The sequence below is a fragment of the Thermobia domestica genome, chromosome 8 (genome assembly GCF_964235325.1).
Source record: "Thermobia domestica chromosome 8, izTheDome1.hap1.1, whole genome shotgun sequence".
NCBI classification, from domain to species: domain Eukaryota; kingdom Metazoa; phylum Arthropoda; class Insecta; order Zygentoma; family Lepismatidae; genus Thermobia; species Thermobia domestica.
In genome coordinates, this window is record NC_137461.1 from 127,996,499 (window position 1) to 128,021,353 (window position 24,855).

At 37.5% G+C, this 24,855-nt stretch overlaps 1 protein-coding gene across 1 annotated transcript in view; it reads right to left on the reverse strand.

Annotated features, from left to right (window-relative positions):
- Positions 1 to 24,855, reverse strand: part of LOC145693206 (transmembrane protein 164) — a 117,092-nt gene that overhangs the window by 86,943 nt on the left and 5,294 nt on the right. The window contains exon 2 of the mRNA XM_081768990.1: positions 22,738 to 23,088. Coding sequence (XP_081625116.1) covers positions 22,738 to 23,055 — 318 coding nt within the window. The 5' untranslated portion in view covers positions 23,056 to 23,088. The remainder of the gene's footprint in view (positions 1 to 22,737; positions 23,089 to 24,855) is intronic.

A 24,855-nucleotide genomic window follows, 5' to 3' on the forward strand; every position in this document is an offset into this window, starting at 1 on the left:
CCGTACGTCACAACTTCGCCACACCTACTCTGCCCACTCCGCGCCACTAAGATCGCAATGTTTCGAGCAAACAATCATGGTGGAAGCGAGAGTAGCCAATCAGACGCGCGAGCTCCTCCGTGGCTAAGCGGTTAGCGTACGCGCCTTTGGCGCGGCAGACCCGGGTTCGATACCCGGCGGGAGATCATGTGGTTCGGATTCCACGTTAATCAGTAGGTCCACGTCTCATATAGCCTCGCTGCTGAACGGGACGTAAAACTCAAAATCAATCAATCAACCAATCAGACGCGCTGGTTCCGACGATGCTCGGTTTTTTTTTTTTTTTTTTTTGGCTTCAATGAGTTTATAGGATGAAGATATGTATGGGCAGATCCTCTATTTTATAACATCCTTGGGTTCAACATTCCTGATAAAAGTTGTTCACCAGTAAGTGTCCTTTTGAATGAGGCACTGAACATACCTCTAATATACAGGGTATCTAAAAAGTCCCCTGATATTACCAGAGTTACAACAAAATGTAAGAGGATAAACCGTTTCCAAATATGATGTTTTCAATCTAAAGTGAAGGATTTATTTTTTTTTAAATCGGACGAGCCGCTTGTGCTGTACACTCTTCATACGTCCAGTGTTAAATAAAAATGGCAACGTTGCCATTTACCGGGAGGTGGATAAATTTTGTAGGAGTATGATGAATGGAGGCATGTTTGAAATGGGAGCTGGCCATCGACACGTTAGCGTAAAAGACAGTAACTTCATTCACTTATTTTCCGTAAGTGTCAACGTTGCCTTTTCATTTAACATTGGGCGTATAAAAAGTGTGTAGCTCAAACGGTTCGTCCGATTTAAAACATTCCTTCATTTTAGATTGAAAACATATTTGGAGACGATTTTCCCTCTTACATTTTGTTGTAACTCTGATAACAAGAGTGTTACCATATGTCAGTTGACTTTTGAGACACCCTTTACTTTATTCATTATCTACACATAGTAGGGCCTTTATGCTTCTTGTAAGTGTAAATGTAACTCTGTAGTTATTGTTTTCAAATGACTGATAGTTGAATACTGAACTGTAACTGATGATTTTAATTTTATTTATCTCAGAAGGAATGCCAAGCTTGTGAATTATGTGCAGCTGCACTGACAGCCAAACCTAGGGGGGAAAACATCAAGATTATCGAAGGAAGTATGCGCATTTCAGTCAAATCAAGAAGGATACTCAATCTAGAATATCGTCCGATGAAGAGACATCTGCAAGTATTCTGCGTTCAAATTCGCCAGCATTTCATTTTGCTCCTAACTGTTTGTTTTGTGTTGAGCCTGATAGGTAGGACGGTAAGTGGAAGGATCACTGTCTAATTCCACTAAAAGCTATTACTTTTCAAGAAACAATATTGAAATTATGTAAAGAACGCAATGATGATTGGGTCATGACAGTAAAAAGTTGTATTGAATATACCAGAGATTTGTTTGCGAAAGACGCACTGTACCACACTATTTGTAGTGTAAATTTTAGAACAGAAAGGGGGATTGCACGAAAGATGAGGAAGCGGATGTCATCAGGTGAATACAAACCGAAGAAAAAAGTCAGGCCCATGCAGAATGAAAGAGAGGATGCTTCTTTGCGAGTAGTTGAATATTTGGGGACGAACTATGATAGCAGGGAAAGAATCGCTATAATTGAAATAAATGGTGAAGTAGAGTTGTTACTTTCAAAGAGACATCTGCTAAAAATCCTTCAAGACATTTGACGAGAAAATCAGAAAAAATACTGTGGAGGAGCAGTTGAGATTAGTGCAAATTGGAGCAAAGATAATGAAAGTGTGCAATAAAGTCCACGGAAACATCAAAATAGTACTACCCATCCACTGACGGGTACAATCTTGAAAGTGCTATGCCATTTTTTCTGAGTTGTTAAGAGTATTTCTAAAAGAGATCGCTATATTTCCACACACTGAAACCAAAATAGCTTCCTTGGTCAGTGTATAATCCAGTTAGCTCGACCAAAACTCATGCAAGCTCCACTACAGGTTGCTTTGAGCTTGCAGATGCACCACGTTTTTGGTCCCCGCTCTCTATTGGACACCCTGTACCGTCACTAGTATTGCGTTTCATATTCTGAGGTGCATTATCTTTTCTGATGTTCTCCTCATAAAACTCTTGAAGGATTCTAGCAGATGTCTCTTTGAAAGCAACAACTCTACTTCACCATTTATTTCAGTTATAGTGATTCCTTCCGCAAATAATTCCAATAGTTTAGCTTTCATGTGTCTGACAGAATACGTTTGCTTTTCTGAACAGCACAGCTCCTGTTCCATAACCTTTAATAAATCACATATGGTAACCTGCTATCATCGTTCATCCCCAAATACTCAACTACTCGCAAAAAAGCATCCTCTCCTTCAGCCTGCATAGGCCTGACTTTTTTCTTCGGTTTGTATTCACCTGATGACATCCGCTTCCTCATCTTTCCTGTAATCCCCCTTTCTGTTCTAAAATTTACACTACACTTCTTATATTTTGTTGTAACTCTGATAATAACAGAGTTACCCTATATCAGGGAACCTTTGAGACACCTTGTACATTAAAGATATGTTCAATGCCTCACTCAAAAGAACACATAATGGTGAACAACTTTTATCTGGATGTTGAGCCAGTAATTTTGTTTCAAAGCCACATAATTACTCCGTTTGTTATTATGTCTTCTGTAAATGACCACCAACGGCGGCCATATTGTATTTAACGACCTTCCAGACTGAATATTCTTGAGGACTTTTTCAGGTTTGCTTAGAATGTGCTCAGCATCATTTTGGCGCATGTTTCATTTCTATTGCAATTTGTTCAAGGTAAAGTGTCCTTTTTACGTACGTTGACTGGGCTAATAAGGTGTTTCCCGAACAGAGTGATGATGTATAAGTGAAATGTTATACCAAAACACAATGGTTTTGTATTTGTTTCTTGGATTATGGTACATTTGTCTTGCCTGTTAACCTGGATTTAGGCAACCAGTAAAAAATGATCAGGTTTATTTGAACGTAATGTTACGAAACCACATGTGTACCAATTTGTTCGATGACATTCTACCATTTTTCCGGCAACAACATAATCTCGCAACCCGTTGCTATAAAACTGCAGTGGTTTCTGGTATTTTTTTTTAAAAAAAAAGTGGAGCTTCTTCTCGCTTTGATCACGACCTTTCTCGCACATTGGTGTTATTGGTTATCCACATTTCACCATTTATGATCAACCGCTTCAGAAATGGCTAGGGTTCGTTACGATTCAGTAGAGGTTTGTAGATAGAAATTCGACAGAGTAAATGTTTTTCAGTCAGGTCATGTGCCACTCAGACGTCAAACTTTTAAAAGATTTTTCCAAAAGGTTTAAAACTGTTTGGTGATGGATGTTTAGGTCAGTGCTCTTCAACCGGAGGTACGCGTACCCCTAGGGGTACGCGAAGATGTTTCTGGGGGCACGTAATGCTGTTTCTGGAGGTCTACTGGAAGTGTCTGTTGACAGTTCACTGTAAATGAAATTCGGTAACTTGTCAATTTGTGACTTTTGTATTTCTGCTCGAAAAGAGTACAATGAAATTAGTGACAGTGCTATTTCTAAACTTCTTCCATTTCCCTCAAAATATTTGTGTGAACATGGTTTCTCTATGTTAACATCAATAAAAACGAAGCACAGAAATCCTTGAATCCGGAATCTTCTCTCGAAGATTCGACCAAGAATCGAGGAATTGGCGTCCCAGAAACAAGCTCAGTCATCTTATTAACACATTAGTTCTAAAGTTACTTTTAGTTTTTGAATTTTTAACATTGTCCTCAGTGTGCGAATTATCAGGGAGGATGAGGGGAAAATCCTCTTCAGTAGAACTGAATGTCTCCCACATCTTTCGAAATTTCCCATGTTAATTTTTCCGGATGTGCATTTTATCTCCCTCTGAATAGTCTTTTGATTGGCACACTGATTGTCCTTTGTTGGGTCTCTATTTGCCCCCTTTTTAATCAACAGAACGTGTGTATTAAGTTTAATACGTTAATTTCGACTTAATTTCTTTTTAGCAGCTCCAGGAGTACGCAACTGTATGGCGAACTGTGACTAGGGATACGCGAGGAAAAAAGGTTGAATAGCACTGGTTTAGATCATTGGCAATGTCATGGCTATGTATATACATGCCGGCCTTCCTCGACTTTTGCCAGAATATTATCCACTTTCAGAGACTGATCGCACACTGCGAGAAGCACGAAAGCTATTGAACTATTGTTTGACCGTTGCTTTTGATAACCTATCTTGCTTTAAAACAGCACATACTTCTTTACGGGCCTATGCAGCATTTTCGTCTTTATCGAAATAAAACTGTGAAATATAGCGGTTTTACAGAAAGTTCATTCATCTTCACGGCGCAATACCTCACGTCTGATTATAAGAATTCCACTTGTTGAGCATTACTAGCTTCAACTGTCAGCTGCTAAATAGAGATAGGACTGACCTGCTGTGACTCATATATGCTGATATTTGGGATACTAACGCAATGTCGTGCGCAAAAGGCTTAATAGATTTTAGAGTATCTGAAGCCAAGATTTTAACATGTACGGCATGCGCCAAAATATACAGTACTGAAACTCGTGCATCTCGAACACATGGTTGCGTTTGCGGACGGGGCATAGCTCCAGCTGCACATGTTCACAGTAGTGAAAAGGAAGTTGTGTTATACAGTTATTGTTGGAAAGGGGGTCTCTTGACGGAGGAAAAAGTATTCATAATTGAGCATTCTTTCCGCTCATACGGAAACGATCGTGAAGGTGGGCCGTGTTTGAAAAAGGTGGGAGAACAATTCCGTGAGAAGTTTAATAAGACGGTACCAAGTAACAGTTATGCTGTCTACTGTTACGAAATTTTGCCGTTCTGGTAGTGTATTGTGTTAACGGAAGGGGAAGTCTGGTCGACCAGTAACTTTTTCAACAAATAAAAATCACGCACGTGTTCTCCAGCAGGCGCTGCATTCGTCCCGACGAAGTATACGACGAACGGCCTCGAAACTGAAAGTCAGCGGCACGTGCGTTCGCCGACTGTTTAAGGAAATAGGTGGATTTCCGTACCGGATATAGATTGGACAACGCTTGACAGAGCCAGGTATGCGAGCCAGGATGGTGTGTTGTGGAACATTATTGGCCATAATACATGAGGATACAGATTTCTTGAAGAATGTGAGGTTCTCCAACGAAAATCACATTCACTTGAACGGCTACATCAATCGTTAGACAACTCGCTTGCTTGGTTTTGAGCGGCCAGATGTTATCGTCCAGAAACTGCTACACAGTGCACGTGTGACAATATGGTGTAACATCTCAGCACACGGTTTATTAGGCCCCTACTTCGTTAAAGATGAGGACGGCAATGTTCTTACCGTCACCCAAGAACGCTACAGGAGTTTAGTGATCGAGCCAGTTCTTCAGGATTTGAGAAGATTCTGTAGTGAAGGAACATCAGATGAATAGACAGTCGTATTAACAGGACGGGGCGACCAGCCATACCGCTCGAGTATCTCCAGCCATGCTGCAGGAATACTTTCCAGGATGAATCATTTCACGCGGTACTGACTTCCCATCCTCGTCCCATCCCTCCGATCTTACACCACCTGATGCCTACTTGTGTGGAATGTTAAAGGAGAGTGTGTTCAATTGTGAAGATCCACCAAGAACTGTGCCTGTATTACGTGAGCAAATCACCTCGTTTTGCAGGAGTCTGCAGCAACTTTCGTTTCAGGATATGTTTGAAAATTGGCGTGAACGATATGAACACTGTCTACAGCGAGGTGGTGCACACTTTGAACACTTATATTACGCATATGCTAAATCAACACGCTAATAGTGTATGTATGTGTACAAGTTAATTTGTTTCGAGAAGAAATACTCACAGACGACAAGAATGTAATTTTGTTCATCTTTTAATTTCAGTACTGTATATTTTGGCGCATACTGTACTTGAAAAGATGGTTAAGCAACCAAAATGACATTTGTGATTGGTTGCATTGCCAGTTTGAACACCAATTGAGATAGCCAGCCCTGGACTGACCATAGGTCTCAAGTATCGAATACTGTAAACACACTTATTAAATTGTAGAATCCATTACAGGAAAAAAAAAGTGGTACTTAAATAAAAAAATCATAAAAAGCAGAGAAAATTTCCGTTTCCCCCCTCAAAAGTTGGTTTTAAACAATAGTAATAAAAAAGAAACAAAAATCTCATCCCCGAAAGTTTTTTTTTTTTTTTTTAATCTCTAGTGATGAATCTTATGGATATCTGCCCATTCTCCTATTAAAAACCGAAATAAAGCAATAGTCTATTTTATACTAACTTTAGTGCTATTAAATCCGAATAATTCATTATTCGAATAATTAATTGTTTAAATATTGAAAAAGTTCTGCTAACAGTAGCAGAAAAAAAAATATTCGAATACTCCTAACGCCACTAAGCTACAGCAAATTATTCCGAAACTTACTCAACAATCATTGAAGTCAACATTAAGAATCTTATGTTATACGAGTTATGCAGCTCATTATTTATGCTCGATTACGCTGTGGTACATAAATCGTTAAATTGCTCATATGGCATTCAACATAGCCTATGAAAAACTATGTACTTTAAAATATGTTTATGATGCATTCTATTGGTGAAACAACGTCTTTGTCCTACACCACCTCCAACTCTCAGAAAGAAAAGAAAGCATTAATTACGACGCTTTTGTGGGATTTCTATTTGAATTCATTTCTCACATGCAGCTATAAAGCGTATCAGTCGTTACTCGAGGCAGGCAAAATTAAAATACATACATATACTTAACTATTTAATGGAAACAGCTAGAGTTAGAAAGAAATCATGTCTGGGTTGGCAACGGCAAGGCGGAGACCACAGCGCCGGGCTGTTGGCCTGTGCTGTGTTAGGACAAATTCTGTACTACGTTAGGATCTGTAGAACGCCAGTGAGCATAAACTGAGAAGACGGTGATAGTGCAAAACGGTTGGCCTCTGATTTTGAAAGAGGGCAAATTGCTCGGGTTCGGTTATTTAGTATGAGTATAACGAAAGTAGCAAGTGTCTTAGAATGTCGCGACAGCCTATACAGCTCACGGTAGAACTACATAAGCGAAGAGCGATAGTGATTGGAAGAAAACCCTCAGTGACAGATCTGTCGAACGTTAAAGCGGATTGTCTCCCAGAACCGTCGTGCGACTGCGGTGCAAGTAAAGGAAGGACAGCCCATGTCAACAAGTACAATCAGCCGCGGGTTATATGAACGAACATACGGAGTCTGGTTGAACGCGTGAAACCGCTGGTAAGTGACCATAATGCTTTAGCACGACGCCAATGGTGCCGCGAACACGTACATACACCGTTGATGACTGGAAACGTGTGATATAGTAAGATGAGTCATAATTCACCTTATTTCAAACCACGGGTTGTAGTTATGTGCGACGCCCAAAGAAGTGATTCGCAGTGTCTCCATCCAACCGTTAAATGTGAGGTAGCCCTGTGATGCTGTGGGCAGCAATATCCTGGTTTTCAGTGGGTCTTGTGCTAATGCTTACCGGTCGCGTCACTGCTTATGATTATGTCACTTTTTAGGACACTATATCCAGATGTTGTTGCTGGGCAATGACGCCATATTCCAGGATGATGGACAGCTGGAGTTGTTACAATGTGGCTTGGGAAACATCACGATAAAGTTGAACACCTTCCCCTGGCTCATCAAATCCCTGGACCTGAACATAACTGAACATTTGTGCTCTGTTTTGGAAACACGAATCAGGTGTAGATTTCGGCTTCCATAATCTCTCATGGAGCTGAGTGATGAACTGCACGCAGAATGGTGTAATATTACACTTACTACCATGCACGATCTCCATGACTATCCCACGTCGCAACTAACGTAAGCTGCTCTGAGGGCGAAAGGTGGTCCAAAGCCATATTAATCTGTTAATTTGCACCCCAAATGCACGAAAGCCTATTTGACTTCTATCTGGAGATTTCACAGATATCTCGTTGAAGGGTATGGTCTGTACTACAGTAGTTTTCTCCATATCCTGGTGGAATGCGAGGAATAATCTCCAGATGTGTGACCAAGCTTTGTCTTGACGTATTCGGATCACGTTGATCTGATTTCCACACATTTCTGGTAGCTTCTGTTTGTCCTCACGGTCTTACGATTTTCTCCTGATATTACTGCGTGTTAATTTTGCAGCTCTCCTTCTCTCCACGAATCTTCTGTTTTCCTTGGTAACAGTAGCTGGCAACCACCATGAACCCATTAGAAAAACACTCTTTGCATGCATGGATTCACTTTGTGAAGCGCTTTGGTTTGTCAGATGCCACTTGTACAGTTACCAAACGTTACACTAGGATTCCCATCGGTGGGCATCGGTAGGGTGATGATCATTATCATTGAACACTTTTTCAAGACTCAGTCGTTGGCGCAAGGTGCGGTTAACAGTATCCAAAGAGACATGTAGACGATTCGCCATGTCTTTGGGACAAGGGATTCTCTTGCATAGACATTCTGCGTAATTCCGCCTACATGGTTGCTGTGACTTGTGTGCAGGGTACTGTTTTCGTTTTCTATGTCGGAGAACAGAACGCTAGGGCTACTTAAAAAAAAAAAAAAAAAAAAAAGCCTGCCGATCACATTCCTGATTAAAGTCAAACTAATATCACAATCCTTGCTCTTGCACTGCTCCTAATAGCTAAAACACCACACTTTGTGTCAAAAAGGGGGTACAACATAACCTTCTCAAACGCAACTCAGTTTAGGCGGGATTTTCGGCCCGGCGAGAAATGGCAAACTTTTTTACATCTCGCACACTACACTGACAAACATACTTGACCATGGTCAGCCGAGTTTATTCTGCGCACGGGAGGAAGGAATAGCGTTTGATCAAATATATGTGAAACGACTTTCTGTAGACATAACAATGCAAACTACTGTAATATCATTGCGCATATATGCGAATATTTCATCTTGCAAAACGTTAACTGTTAAATAAATACATTTCGTAACTGTAAAAATAAACGTAAAAGAATAAAAATGCATTGAAATTTTACTGTAGCTAAACTATACTGCTACAATTGAATTTCTAACTTACGTCCCACGAAAAATGCCCTCTAAGCTGAAGGAAAAAGATTTTTTTAAGTAAAAGTGAATAATTATGACGGAATTGGTGGAATGAAAATATAAATGAAATGGGAGAATCCGGGAAAACACATGGACACAATGTTGCCCACCACACAATCGCGTGGTCGGGAATCGTAACAGGGACCCTTCGCACCAGAGCACAGTGGTCCCAATCACCCTAAAACGCGGTCAAAATTATTTTTTGCTACATTTCGTGTTCTGGTTAATCCTAATTCCTAATTCGTTAATATCCTAATTCCTTATTTATAGTGCGAGATAAAAACCATATAATACCAAGAATATAGGGAAACAAAGAGTTCGGCTGGGTAATTATTAAACGTATCAACTTTGACGGAAAAGCCACTTGATAATGTGTCCAATATAATACCGAGCTTGTGAGTCAGTTCATGATTTATTCCATAAATTTCAGCTGGAACTTATTATTTCTCAAAAAATGTCCTGGCGGTGTTACCGTCATTTGAAGAACCACTTCCTCCAGATTTTGGTTGTTCAATAATGATACCTAGATCTCTTTTGAAGTTTTTCTGGGTCGCTTGTTTTCATCTGTGTTTTTTTTTTTTTTTACTTGTGTTTCCTCTTACTTGCCACTGCTTGACCTACAATCTACATGAAACATGAAGTAAATATTCAAAAAACTTATCCCAATATAGAGAGTGGAAATTCAAATATGAATGTGGATGTATCTATGTCTTTTCCTGTCAGAATATCCAATTGGTTCATCATATGTTCCGCAAATATAGCAATTCTGGGTGGATGTTGAAGTCCTGGCACTCTTTTCGAAACTGAAATTTAATAGGTCGACAAAAAGAGTGTGGAAGATGGTTTAGGATTGTGTCATATTACCGTTTGTTCAAATTGGTCGTTCGTGAAGTATAGTTGTAGTGGCACTGATGACGTCAAAAATATGTCATCTGAAAAGTCATCTTGTTCTGCCATTTGCATGTAGTGTGGCTGGCCACTACTTCCATCAAATCCCCATTTGGACAAAGTGACTCCAGATAGTTTTTTTAAAGAGATTTGTTCCAATAACGGCTCTTTCACTTGTAGCAGTCCGGTAGGCGATATCTGCATTTCGTCAATTAGTTTTGCAGTCTATGTTGCCACTTTCACTTTTCTTCATAGCTGCTTCAAATATTAAAGATTCTGCACTCTTGAAATCTCACAGGTCCACAGTTTTCGTTCTCTTCGACCTAACACAGCTCTCATTGAAGTCCGCTTGCAGTTGTCCTCTCTTAGGGGTAGAAGAAGATGAAATTTCAACATTAATTTTGGAAGTAAAGTCTTGGTCCTACCACTTTCCGTTGTTTTTCAAATATGTCTGTGAATTTCTCTCCGCCTTGTCCATTTGGCGAAATAACTCGCTACAAAATCGCGAAATATTCTTGTCAATATGTTTCTGCTTCTTGTCTGAACCTTCTATCCCTGTTTATTGTATTACGTGGTTTAACAAGAATGCCTTTTGTTCTTTCCTCCTACCAGAATGTAATTGTAAAATCCTATACAACGTTTCTTGTAGACGTCGATATTCCATTTTCAACCTGTGTACAGGGAAATTTACTTGTAATAATATGTTGCTGCAATACTTAATTCTGAACAAAGACAGTTTATATTCAATTGGAAACGGAGTATAACACCAGTGCTTACATAAAACTCGATAGAAATAACTCTTGTTTGACTACGGAGTTCATCTCTCCTTCTGTTTTATTTGGCATAGGCAGATACTATTTACAATATAATTTAAAACCGTAGGACACCGCAATTTGTTTTTTAGACATACATCTAGAAGAATCATATAATAGTAGATTCAGGGCTGTAGTCGAGGGTACACGGCGGTACACGCCGTATAACCTCTGCTTAACATTAGTCATGAGAGTGTACCTTCTGTTTCACAGTGTATAGTTTAAAACTATATATATATATATATATATATATATATATATATATATATATATTATCAGTCCATGACTCCAATGATAAAGTGACTATATCACCTTTTTTTCTCTTACATTCTTAGCAGATGTTCAAACATATGAATCATGGAAAAAATCCGGCGCGATTTTTCCTGTTCCTTCTCGGAGTGAGTTGGTTTCTTCTCCATACACCCATTTATATTATTAATGCTGTGATTTATGTAAGGAGTGTCATCCAGAAAATAGTAGGAAATTCTTTTAGACTATAAAACAGTAACGTATACTTTTTCGTATTCATTATATTGAAATAATTAATACATACGATTTACAGTATTCATTAAAAAAATGCCTTTAATGTCTCTTAAGACAATGATGATCACAAATCAGCGTATATCCTTTGAAAATTTTAGAACTAAAGCACTGAGTAGATTTCAATATCGGGAAACACCGGAAAATTTTACAGCTCGCATAATTACAAGAATAAGACTTCAAATTAACTTATAGTCACATTCCTATGTGTTAACTCATCAACAACCAAGTGCATACCTAACAATACGTTACTTTATGGATATAACTAGAGAAAATATACAAGTCAATTTACATAACATAATAATCACCAGAAATACTAACCACGGATGACAGTATTTTGTATTGAAACACTGGGTATTTTACCACACTAATGCTGGAGAGCAAACCGCATACACAGAACCTACTACTTCAAGCTATCAGCGCCCTCTGGCGAAGAGGTTTATCTCCCCGTGCCCTTTAGTTTCATTACTGCCACACATACTAGAGAAAATATGCAGTTCAAAAGCGAGGATATTCGTACTTTAAAAATTGCAATTTTGTCCGGGTTTTGGGCATGTTGGAACCATTGTGCAGAGGTGAGCGCTCTACCACGAAGATACCGTATCTCTACAAGCGGCAGCAAAAAAGTATAAAAGGGCTGTGAGTGTTCACACTTTTTGTTTTTTTAAAAAAATGAATGTATTTATATTCAAGTTTATATATCGTGTACGGATTAAAAATTGTTATATAATACAAATATCATTAATCAAAAATGTGAGTAAAATTTAGTCTTTCTCTTCCAACAAGGAAGAAACAAAATGACACCGATAAATGGAAATAAACAATACTGTAATGTAAATCATGTCTCCGCATCAATTAATCCTGATTAATCTGGTTAAGTATATGCTGTTCGTGTAGAATCAAAATAAAAATAATACCGTAGCACAATTTCCGAACTTAAAAAGAAAATATACGATAATTTCCAAACATGCATCTTTATTGCGAAAATAATTGACAGGTATTGTGTACGAGTAAATGTGCACGAGAACTGTAAAGCTACTATTTCACTTACACAAGCATTGAAAGGCGATTGTTAACTTCTTGGGTTTGACACGCAACATTACGTTTCTATGCTCTGTTCTGCACGACACACTTCCATTGAGAAAGAGGAAAAGAAATGGGGGAGGGGATTTGTGGCAGAGAAAGAGCTAAAGGAAGGTTCGATAAACGTATACTGAATATTTCTACTTAACAGAGTTCTTTATGTCGCATATAACAGATGTTTGTGTTACGACTACATTAACAACTATACAAATATCGATTAAGTCACGCATTGGAAACGAAAAGACCACTGATCAACCAGTGGCATCTAAACCTGAGGCTTCGGTTCAATTGCACTGCATAAACTAAATGAACATAATCAGCGTATATTTAAGCAATATTCATGTTTTATTAAGGAGTTTGGTTTACTAAAACTCTTTTTTATATATTTACCCTGTCTGTGTGTCTGTCCATGCGGAAGACAATCTCCAGAACTACATGATGAATCACCACCAAATTGGGTCGAACTAGTCAATCGAAAGTTAGGACTCGAGTTTGTTGAGAGAGGTAATATTCGAATCGTAGTAGTAGCAAACAAACATTTCCGGTTTTTACATTGATCACTCTAGAGCAAGAATGGTAATAGATAGCAAGAAGCGGTTTTCCGCAATCGATTAAGCGTCCCAAAGAACACATTTTACCTCCATCCTTAGCTCTATACTGAAACCTGGAACACTACAACTTCTGGTTTCAATATTGATCTACATAGAGCAAAAACAATAAGAAAAGCGCGAAACTATTTTCTGGAATCAATTTAACATTCTAAGAAGGGGTAACATCTTCTCTTTTAACTCTTTGAATCAATCACTTCCGTAAAATAAAACCCACAATAGATAGCGAGAAGCGATTTTCTCTACTAAGCATCCAAAGAATATTTTCCATCCTGATTCTAATATCTCTGCTAAAACCAAAAGTGATAGAGGTCAACCACTTCCTGTTCTAATGTTAATCGTTATAGAGTAAAAACAGTAATAGATAGACGCTGTTTTCCGCCCTGAATTAAGCATCCCAAGAATATATTACATCTCCATTGTACTATCTCTACTAAATCCGGAAGTGCTAGAAATCTTGAGAAGAAGCACGCCATACAAACCAAACCTCTGCTACTTGTTTACCTATTTAGTAACCATACAAGTATGCATCTTTAATATACATACGAACGCATAAGAGCGTTATAGTGTAACGGTATTGTGTAATTTTTATATAATAACTTGTATTTACTGGCAAAATGTGCTTTTAAAATATGCACAAGCTGTTCAAAAGCAAGAAGAAAATATAAAGAGAAATAGATGTAATTTCTTTTTTGTTATTATGATTGATGTTCTGTTGTGATAGTGATATGATATGTTTTGTAAGTTGTCATAGCAACGAAAAACATATAATATATAAAGAATCCATCTTGTGAAACTTACATCTACAATGTGTGTAAATGTTTAATTTATTACGTACTAAAATAAAAAGAGCAATATCGATATGAAGTGTTTAGATGGATTTTGATAAAACGGTAACCTAGATTTATATATATATACGGATTGTGGGCTATAACGACATATAAAATACGCTGAACAAATATTAAGCTAATTACAAACTGGTGATTTTCATAGTAATACACATTCAAGTTAGTGGTCGTTATAATGGTGGCTTATTGATAGTGCTTACTTGCAGTGTGACCCAGCTACGATGAGTTTGTGGCGGAGAACATCGTGTCCGTAGGTTTGCTTGCTCTCCGTTTCCATTCATATGCTTATTCTACCAAATTATTTCATAATCATTCATTTTTAATACTTCATTACTCTCCTTTAGTCTAAAGGATATAACTGCGGAACGTAAATGTAAAAATTTCATTTCATTTACAGCGCATAGCTAGGTGAATTTCACCCATTATGTACTTACGAGTGTATTGGCCCTAAATAATTGCTAAAATGTGCAAAAGTTTAAAACAATTGCAATGAACTTTTATTTAATATATATATTAGTGTTATGTTACATATATTTCTCCTCTAAGTTAAAGGAGATGGACGATTATCAAGTCATAGCAGCGAAAAAAAAAATCTGCATGGTGAAAATTCACTTGGGTATCCTGTTAAGCGTTATTCACAGTTTGATAGTATGGTAGTCTTTCAAACTGTGTGAAATCAATACTCAAACTTCAGGTAGTACAATATTCAATAGGGAAATAGAAAAGACAAATTCCATTCCTTTGACGTTGAATCCATATCAAAAAGCATTATTCGCTATCTCTCATTGTTTTTGAACTATAGGGATTAACATTAAAACCAAAAGTGGTAATTGATGACTATCCCTTCTGATTGCAATAAAAAAATAATAAAATCAGAGGTGAAATATATTCTGGGTACTGCAACCATTTCAAAAATATCATTGTCACTAACTATTTCCGAGTTATAGATACGATTAGTGTAGTAATCGAATAAACATGGATTTTCACCAATTCCGCTTTCAACAGATAAACAAAATCAAGATAAAAACTCATTCTTGGGGTGAGCTACTCCGTGGCTAAGCGGTTAGCGTACGCGCCCTTGGCGCCGGAGACCCGGGTTCGACTCCCGGCGGGGGCTGATGTGGTTTGGATTCCACGTTAATCAGTAGGTCCACGTCTAACATAGCCTCGCTGCTGAAAGGGACGCTAAACTGAAATTCAACTCAATTCAACTCATTCTTGGGGTGCTGAATCGGTGTCAAAAATAGTTTTTTGATATTCTTTACAGTTTTTGTTCTATGGAAGTAAATACTGAAACCGGAAGCAATTGTAAATTCCAGCCACTTCCTGCTTTGGTAGTGTGTTGCAGAAACGACTGCTGAAATTGGCTTGTCGCTATCTATTACCGTTTTTGTTCTATCCCGATAAACATTAAAATCGGACATGGTTATTTCCACCATTTCTGGCATGAATAATGTGTTAGCCGAAGAATATGAAACTTATTCATGGAACGCTGAATCAATTGTAAAAATCGAAATTCGATATTTCTTAACGTTTTTGCTCTATAGAAATCAATATTGAAACCGAAAGTACTCTTAAATTTTAATCTCTTCCGGTTTTGGCAGAATGTTGCGAATAGTGATGATATGTTTCGTTGAAATGCTGAATCGATTGAAAACACAAAAAGAAAAAAATTCTCACTATCTATTACCGTTTTCGTTTTACGACGAGGAACGTAGAAATCGGAAATTACTTCTTTCAACCATTTCTGGTTTGAGTAACAGGTTAACAAAGGAAGTGGAATCCATTCTTGGGACGCTGAATCGATCCAAAAAAAAAAAAAAGTTTCTTGATATCTCTTACCGTTTTTGCTCGATACCTGCCGCTCTTATAAGACTTCCGACACTTATGTCTATAGTTTGGAAGTCTAATAATTAACAATGATATGAGAGGGAACTCTAGAAGGAAGGAGGGAACTTCTACTACGTTTAAAGGTACATAAGCAGTATTCACCCTGCGGGTACACCGACAATAAAAATCCTCAAAATATTTCAGTCAAGATGACTTACTGCAAAATTAGAATATGCACGCAAGAAAATCAATCATTCATCTATGCCCTTATTATTTCCATTAGAGATGTTACTTGATCGAAGAAACGCTTGTGCTTTGTCAACAATGTTCCTACAACTAATACCTGGGGCAACAACATTACTTTTAGTATAGAGAAAAATACGATTTAATCGGATACCTTTACGTCTATTGAAAAATCAGTAAGTAATTACTTTACATTGGCTTACTTCTAGGTATAATACTAGTAGTTGAGTTTAACGTCCTTTTCAGCAGCAAGGATATATGAGACGGGATCTACTGATTAACGTGGAATCCGAACCACATGAGCTCCCACGCCAACTAATACTAGTAGTGTAGCGAATGGAGATTAATAGGTTTTTCTGACACGAAAATTACAAATAAAATATGTGTGTACTTTTCTTATTTCTTAGTTCTGATTCTTAAAATCAGTAGCATACTGTATCCTTTCATTCGCTACACGTGAGTTCCTATTTATCTGTTACTAACTGTTCCTCTAAAGCCTTCGGCTCATCTGCAAATTGCCTGAAAGCTTTCGACATCTCTTGGCGTCAGGAAGGAGTTGAGTTGATTTTAAGTGTAACGTCCCTTTCAGCAGTGAGGCTATATGAGACGGGGCCTTCTGATTAACGTGGAATCCGAACCACACGAGCTCCCTTCGGGAATCGAGCCCAGGTCTCCCACGCCAAAGGCGCGTACGCTAAGCGCTTAGCCACGGAAGAGCTCAGGCGTCAGGAAGGAGACAGTGCAGCTAGCGACAACTATTAGCCTGACTGAGCTATTAGCAATGTGACTGAGAGAGGCGTCTTGTCTTTATAACAAGGACTAGAGTTACTGCGGTTAGAATTTTACATGCATTCTAAATGGCAACAAGATAATGTACTGTAATGGACTCTTTCATTCCTTGTAGTAATCTCATTGTATTCAATTCCTACTCGCGATTGCTCTATTTTCGCATTTTTGTGTTAATTTCATGTTTAAAGAAAAACAAAATACAGATTCTTGAAACTTCCTAGAAGAGATTATAAAACTAGTACTTACGAAAAATAATTACGTAATATCTTGAAATAGTTCTTCATTTAGATCTACTAATTATCTATTTGAAAACACAAAAAGAGAGAGAGAAAGACGAGCGAATATTCTCTAGTAACTCACGATAAAAAAAAAAAAAATCTGCTTGTGTATTAAATCTGCAATTTAACGTGGGACCAATACCACTTGCTTCCACTAAGGATCCGATACCATACACAATAAACAAATAAATAAAATCAATGTGCTAACCATTGCATTAAATGTGTACAATTTCTTAATACGAGTTAAAAAAAACGTATTGCTATGATAAATTTTATAGGAAAAAAAAATCAACCATTTAAGGATTCGTTCCAGGGCTGTAAAGTATACGCTAGAAAAGAACTGGCTTAAAATCAGAAGCTGGAAAATTGAATAACGAACCAATTCCAGATCAGTACGTCAGGCAAGATCTACCGACATGGAAGAGAGGATCAACTGTAACTTCCTTTTCAAGGTAAGTACCCACGTAAATATCAAAGAGTACGAGGTCTATCATCAGAAAGGCATATAGCGGTTGCGACGTAACATGATATAACCAATGAAAGCAGATTGCAACGTGTACGCATGAACGAGAACGACTTCACTAATTGCATTAATTGGGAGTTATACACCGCTAAGTAAGCATGCGGTAGTGTGTGATTGTGGTATTTACATGACAGACGAGTAGAACAGTGATCTGCATTAAATTTTGGGCTGTGGGACACTCTTCTACAAAGACTATTCGGATGATCTAGATTGATTTCGAGAACGATGCAATGAACATACCACGAATGAAGTCATGGTACAAATGATTCAGAGATGGCCAGGAATCTATTGAAAGTGGAGACCAGTTATTCTGAAAGACAGGAATGAGCAGAACATAGGAAAATCTTAAACGTATAGGAGCTGCAATCAATATGAATAGGCAACTGGCGGTCAGGTGACTACAAGATAAGCTGGACATTCCTGAAAAACTAGAGTATCTGAAACTTTATGACGGATGACCTTGGCATGAAACATATCGCGGTAAAATTCGACCCGTGTCTACTGTTGTACGAGAACAGAACTTAGTTCCACAGTTGCTAGTAACTTGCTTCATACTGCTCGATTTCCTCATAAAGATCAGTCTCCATCGGCTGCGAAATGCCGTGCGACGACAAACGATCACAGATTGCGGCACCTGCTGGTTGTCAGTTTTATGATGACAAAGCGGTACTCGCACATTTATCACATTTCATGCAGTTGTCTTGGCAAAACATCAAATTGTGCAGGTGACTCAGTAACTGTGCAGCCCTGTCACCCTGCAATTCTGGTTGTTCCCAAAACTTCAATCTCCTTTGAAAGGAAATATTCCAGATCATCAATGAGACAAGGCCAATACAAAAAGTAGTTAGTTATTCGAGATTCCAACACAGGACTTTGCATAATGTTTTCAACGACGAAAGGACGCTGGTGAGGTGTATGAAATACGAAGAGGTTTAATTTGAAGGGGAATGAAGCGTCCTTGTCTCACGTACGTTTATTATTCACTAAATACATACATGTATTTTTTTGTATTACATGACTTGAGACCATTGGGACCGACTTCATAACCTCGTAGAAATCATTCAACAACAAACTTAATTCTATATGCACCATGTTTCCACAGGCGTCTTCTGGTCATGACCCCGATTTTAATCCCTGGTTTGTGTACTTGCTTCGGCTAAAATCCTATGTAGTGGTTCTAATTGCACTTTAAGTAGTAAATTCTGCCTAATTAGTGTCGAAGAAGCTCCTTCTAAAAATGAATTACACTGTGTATCCCATTCCGTTAAAAGAAATATTATTTCAGTACCGGAGCTCTTCCGTGGCTAAGCGGTTAGAGCACGCGCCTTTGGCGTTGGAGACCCGGGTTTGATTCCCGGCAGGAGCTCATGTGGTTCGGATTCCACGTTAATCAGTAAGTCCACGTCTCATATAGCCTCGCTGCTGAACGGGACGTTAAACTCAAAGTCAACTCAATTATTTCAGTACCGTCCTTGCAACGTTCAACGCCTTTTTAAAAATCTCTTTTAAGGTAATACTACTAGCAAGACGGTCTCTCTCTCTCTCTCTCTCTCTCTCTCTCTCTCTCTATATATATATATATATATATATATATACACATATATATATATATACCTCTAAATAAGGTCTACGACAGATAAAATCTGTTCAAAAACAACCCTTTTCGAGGGACCTGAAAATGACAAAGTCATAATTCTCAGTCGGGAATGTTCAGACCCCACAACATCCCCTAAACTAGTACTGTACATAAATATGTAAGTCCTATGAATATATTATATATATATATATATATATATATATATATATATATATATATATATGTATATACAGGGTTTGAAAAATCTTGCATGTAAGTACTAGCCAACCAAAATATCTACTAGCCAGAGCATTTTGCAGTGTGCATACTCGCCAAGTGTACATTACTTGCCGTGACTTTACTCGCTAAATGTAAAAAAGTACTCGCCACTGACGAGTGGATTTTTCAAGCTCTCTCTCTCTATATATATATATATGTAGGGTGTTACGTAAATGTGTCACAATATTTTGGGAACAGAGTCCTCAGATTAGAATAAGAAAAAAGTTCATACGGACCTGTGCTCAAAGAGGATAGTTTCGGAGTTATAAGGTGCCGAAAACGTGAAATAAGTGAACTTTAAAAGTTCATAGCTTCCTAGTATAGGATCTATCGTAGTTGGGTCAAGACATCACTAAGGAACTGGTATGTGAACTATCCAAATATCAATGTTTTAGGATGCTCCAGTACTTGCACACCAATTTTTAGACTGATAGGTGGAGTGTGATTAAGTACTCCCAAACAGCCTTTCTGAAAATGACTGTGAAAGTACCGAGGGTTTGGAGTTAAACGTTTAAGTAATTTCCTTCCTCTACTACTCAAATGTGCACGCAAGACAATTTAATACGGCTTGTTACGCAATTCGTTGGTGACTTCTGTGCGGGCGAGGAGAGGATAACACATCAGGAATGGCACAGCAACGTCACTTTCAAAATATCCCAAAATACGAGTTATGTGAGACAGTTACTTCGTGTGCTGTATACATCCACTGTCTCTATGGTGGCGAGGGGCCGTTGACTAATAACTTTCATTCTTCCCCAGGTGCAACCTGGTACTGTGACTGAACAATGAAACTGAAATTATGGACGTGACCATGGATAAACAGCAAGGTGTGATACGTCTTCTTTCATGCTGACGCTTCGAAAGTGCTTAAGTCTATGTGAATTTTACATCTTTGCCCCTATGAACGAACACCTCAGGGACGCCCACTGTGTCTCGGATGGTTTGTTTCCCAGTCCAAGAACATTTTCTATCAAGATATTCATCAGCTTGTGTCTAAGTGGAATAAAAGCCTTAACGTATATGGCGAATTATTGTAGCCATCTTCTGTAATAAAGTTTTTCCACGAAAATGGACCTTTTGATAACATGTTTTATTTGAATGCCTGATGTATATTGTTAAACTATCTCAAATGTGTAATTTTCGAATTTTAACGGCAATGAGGATCGACCAAATTTAGCACGAATCACCTCCTTTGTATAGAAACTTTGCTCCAGAGTGTTCTTTCATTTTTTAAAATTCGCTGCCAAGATTCTTATTGTACAAAATGGGAAAGAAGTGGGGGGAAGGGGAGAGGAGTTTTGTTCTAACAACTTCGGCTACAAATACAGCAATATGACACCGACTCTAGTGATGCAGAAATACGACGTGATGAGAAAAGTTGTGGCTTCTTACGATTCGGTGCTTGACTAATGTGTTTCAAGCAATCATGTCTAAACACTGTGAATTTCGAGTAAGTTCGACTTCGATCTGAAACTCATGGTTCTAATATTTGTTTGGGCTAATGTGTCTCCACTGAACAACTGAACTTCAATATAAAGCACCTGGAAGGTTAGTAATAAAAATCCAAACTGGACTGGGTTGCTATAGGACAGGATTCAATAGTAAGTTTTTTTTTTATTTATATATATATATATATATATATATATATATATATATATATATATATATATATATATATATATAAATAAACCTTGGCGTTCCTTAAGCCATAGACTTAATTAATTAGTGTAGAAAGACATGCTAGTGATTGCACTATGTTTCCAAAAGCTTCTTAACAACCAACTACTTGCTATTGGACATACAAATTCATTTCATTGATGAACGGAACGTATCACCAGGTCTGCCAATACTCTGAACCCAGATTCCGGCAGAAAAAAGAAGTTTCCTTTATTTATTATATTTGATTGAATTTATTAAATTTCACTTTTATAGCTTCCTTCCACGGCACAGAGCTTCGGCAATCAAAGCAACATACGTGTATACCTACTACTACTACCCCCCCCCCAAAAAAAAAAAACTGTAATTTTCAAAAATAACACTGCATAAAAATTTGAAGAGTATTTACTAATAGATGCTTTAAAGTACATTTTATATATAAGAATGTGAATTTATCTTGCTTGCACTCAATGCATCTTCGCCTTTTTGTATGATCGCTATCCTCGATACTTCGGTCCACTTGAGAACCCTGAACTCGAGCAAATTCGCTACTAACGAAACAAAATTAATTTTAGGCTTTTTTTCTTTCTCTTTTTTACACGACAACATCTGAAGATGTTAAATTAATTCTGGCCGGTCAGAACAGATTTTGTTAAAGTTCATGGCCCATAAGAGGGTCGAAATATCTAGGATAACAATCATACAAAAAGATGAGGAGAGATTGGGTACAAGGTAGGTTCAGGCTGTTATGCGTATTTGTTATTTCGCCGGGTAGCATAGCAATGTAAGCAATGGTAGAAATACATTATTATAGCACTTTTTGCAACGCTTTAATGTCGTTCTAGCATTGTTGAAATAACAGAGCTATTTATCGTATCTGAAGCAGGTCTCAGAAATTTATTTAAATATCAATTTCGGATTATGAGGAACAAAAACAAATCTGAATGTTAAGCATTCAGTTATTTATCTGTGCTTTTTTTCTTTCTTCCGTTTTTAATCCAAATATGAATGCAAAGGAAGTAAAATTAATCTTCCAGGAAGCATTAAGCACAAGCCATACCCTAAACAAAACCAAATAATAATGATTTAAGGCTAAGGTTTAACACACAAACTGATCCTCCGAGCTTCTCGCAAACTATCTCATGCTTTTCACTTATAAAATATTACTCATGTTTGCTACGTGGACTAATATTTAAAGCAAATGACAAACGCAAAGGCAGAAGACAGTTTGCTTTGTCTTTTAGTAGTACGTTACAAGTTTATTCATCGAGTTTACATACAATTTGGTTTCGATTCGCTAAACAGTATGTTGGCAACTGAAATCATTCAAATCTCACTTTCCTCGGTATCACGCTGAATTGGAACTGCATCAAGTATTACATTGATAAAATTTTCATGCACCAGGGTACAATTACAAACGTCTTCAACTGAACTGAACGTGTGAAATTTTCCTTTTTCTCTAGACTCGGAATCCCATAAATATACTTAACTGAACACTTTAAATTGCTACTTGTGTGGAAGTATGACTAATATGGTTTTGCTAACTGTGTAAGCAGAGTATAAAATCATGATAAAAGTCTTAATCTGTGAGAATATTTTATAAATTTATAACTTACCTGCATTGCAGTCACAATATGGCATGGATTTAGAAGGTATATCACAGTCCTGGAGGAAAACTTAAATCCTATTTCAATGCCCCATATAAGAGACATCAATACTAACAATGCTCTTTTGCCCCCTCGATCTTTCCGCACGTACGTGTATTTTTCTGGAAGTGTTATGCGTTTATAGCCCCAGTTTATAAGCCACCCTGCCCAAATTAAGGCCAAAATACTTTCAATTATCCGTACATCATGACGCAAGAAGTTCGCACATGCTGGTCCACCATTCCCAGGAATAGAACTGTTCACTCCAATGTACGCCCATTCAAACATGGTGTCCAAACTCTCATAAAGAGTTCACCTCACCTGAAAAACAAAAGAAGAGATGCTATTTTGAGATTTCAGTTAACCGTCGATAGAAGTTACAAGTGCTTTTACAACACAGCAAATAAGTTATTTCCCACAGTAAACTTAACACCATGATGCTGCTTCTTAATTCAAGTTACCTCATAATGTTGCAGATCGACACCTAAAATTGTGATCTCACCGAAAATCGGGCCCGAGACCATGCGCACTAATCATTAGGGTACACAAGAGCGTCAAAATTATTTATTTTCTGAAGATCCTAAATTGATTATGATGATCCCCAAGTAAGCCAAACAGACAAATACTTGTCTTTTTCGCTAAATATCCAATCCAAGTTTGAACACAATAAAACAAAAACTTTCATGAACTATAGATAATTTGATTTCTTAACAGAGAACGAACACTTTTAGGCAGTACAGAAAATAAAAATGCCCATACCTTAAAATATCCAAAAGTCAAAACTTAAGTACGGTTTCAAAGCACTCTTCACCTCTTGCTTGGTGAGTGAATAAACGTTTCAAGTTAAAATATTTCTCCCGACACATATTACATCATCATTAGTTTAGTGAGTGATCTATAATTCAAGATCGCCAATTCAGTGCTCTTACCAAAGTTTCTTTCACTAGCCGAAAAATGAGAAAGAGAAGGAAATCTCACTATCGGACTTCTTTTCTAAGAATGGACAAGCAGAGAAATCATACATAATATCTTTTATGTAGCAACAGCAAGAGGTGAGGAATGTCTTAAAATCATTCGAAGATTTTTGTAATTTTGGATGTTTTAAGGGATGAGATTTTTTTTTTTTTTTTTTTTTTTAAATTGTAATAGACATGCATCCCATCGTATCAATTAGTAATTGAACACTCTTCTCTTCGAGTCGATTCAACTAGTTCAGATTTGTATCCAAAACATTCAACAAATCCTTAACTTTCACGATATAACATTAAAACCAGTTAAGCTTACTTTTACAAAAACAAGAAATAGCTGGTTATGAAAGTTATTCACTTATGTTTATATTTGAATAATTTTAGAGAAACGGCGTTAGAAAAATAGTTTGGCTCTTAAGATACTTTTCCTTCACTAGTCATTACTTTTCCCTAGTATTATGTGAAAATGAAAGATTTAGTTTCAAAACAAGAAGCAGAAATTAGTAATAAACAACCTTCAAATCCATTCACTTTATTCATTTAATTTTGAAGTTTGGTATTAATATTCCTTCTAGTCATACGAATATAACATTTTTGTTAAAGTCGCAGAGGGCTTTATAATCTCCGAAAGAGTATTTAGAATTAAACAAACAATAGATAAAAAAATAACAAAAGAACATTTATGAAGTAAACTCATTTCAAGGATTAGGATTAGGACTTAAATTTCTGGACTTTCGGCATCTCAGCGATCGGGAAGGAAGGAAGCGGCCTGTGATCATTACGTTAGGTGCCATCCCTGGTGTAAATGAGGAAAACCTCACTCAGGATGACTGGTCTGAAAAGTCTTTTACACTTTTTCGACTGAGTGTCTCCACCGGGAATCGAACCCGCACAGCTCACACCAAAGGCAAGTGTTCGTGACCTCGCTACGCGGGGCTACGTAAACTTCTTTCAAGTAAAACAGATAACATCTGACGCGTTATTCTTAACGTAATACTATGCCTGACACAATAAACGTACCTATATTCCTTTCATTTGAACATTATATTAAGATGTAGCTTAATTTACTAAGAAGTGTTTCTTCTCTTCTTTATGTTCTCTTTTTTAAGATTTTGGCTTG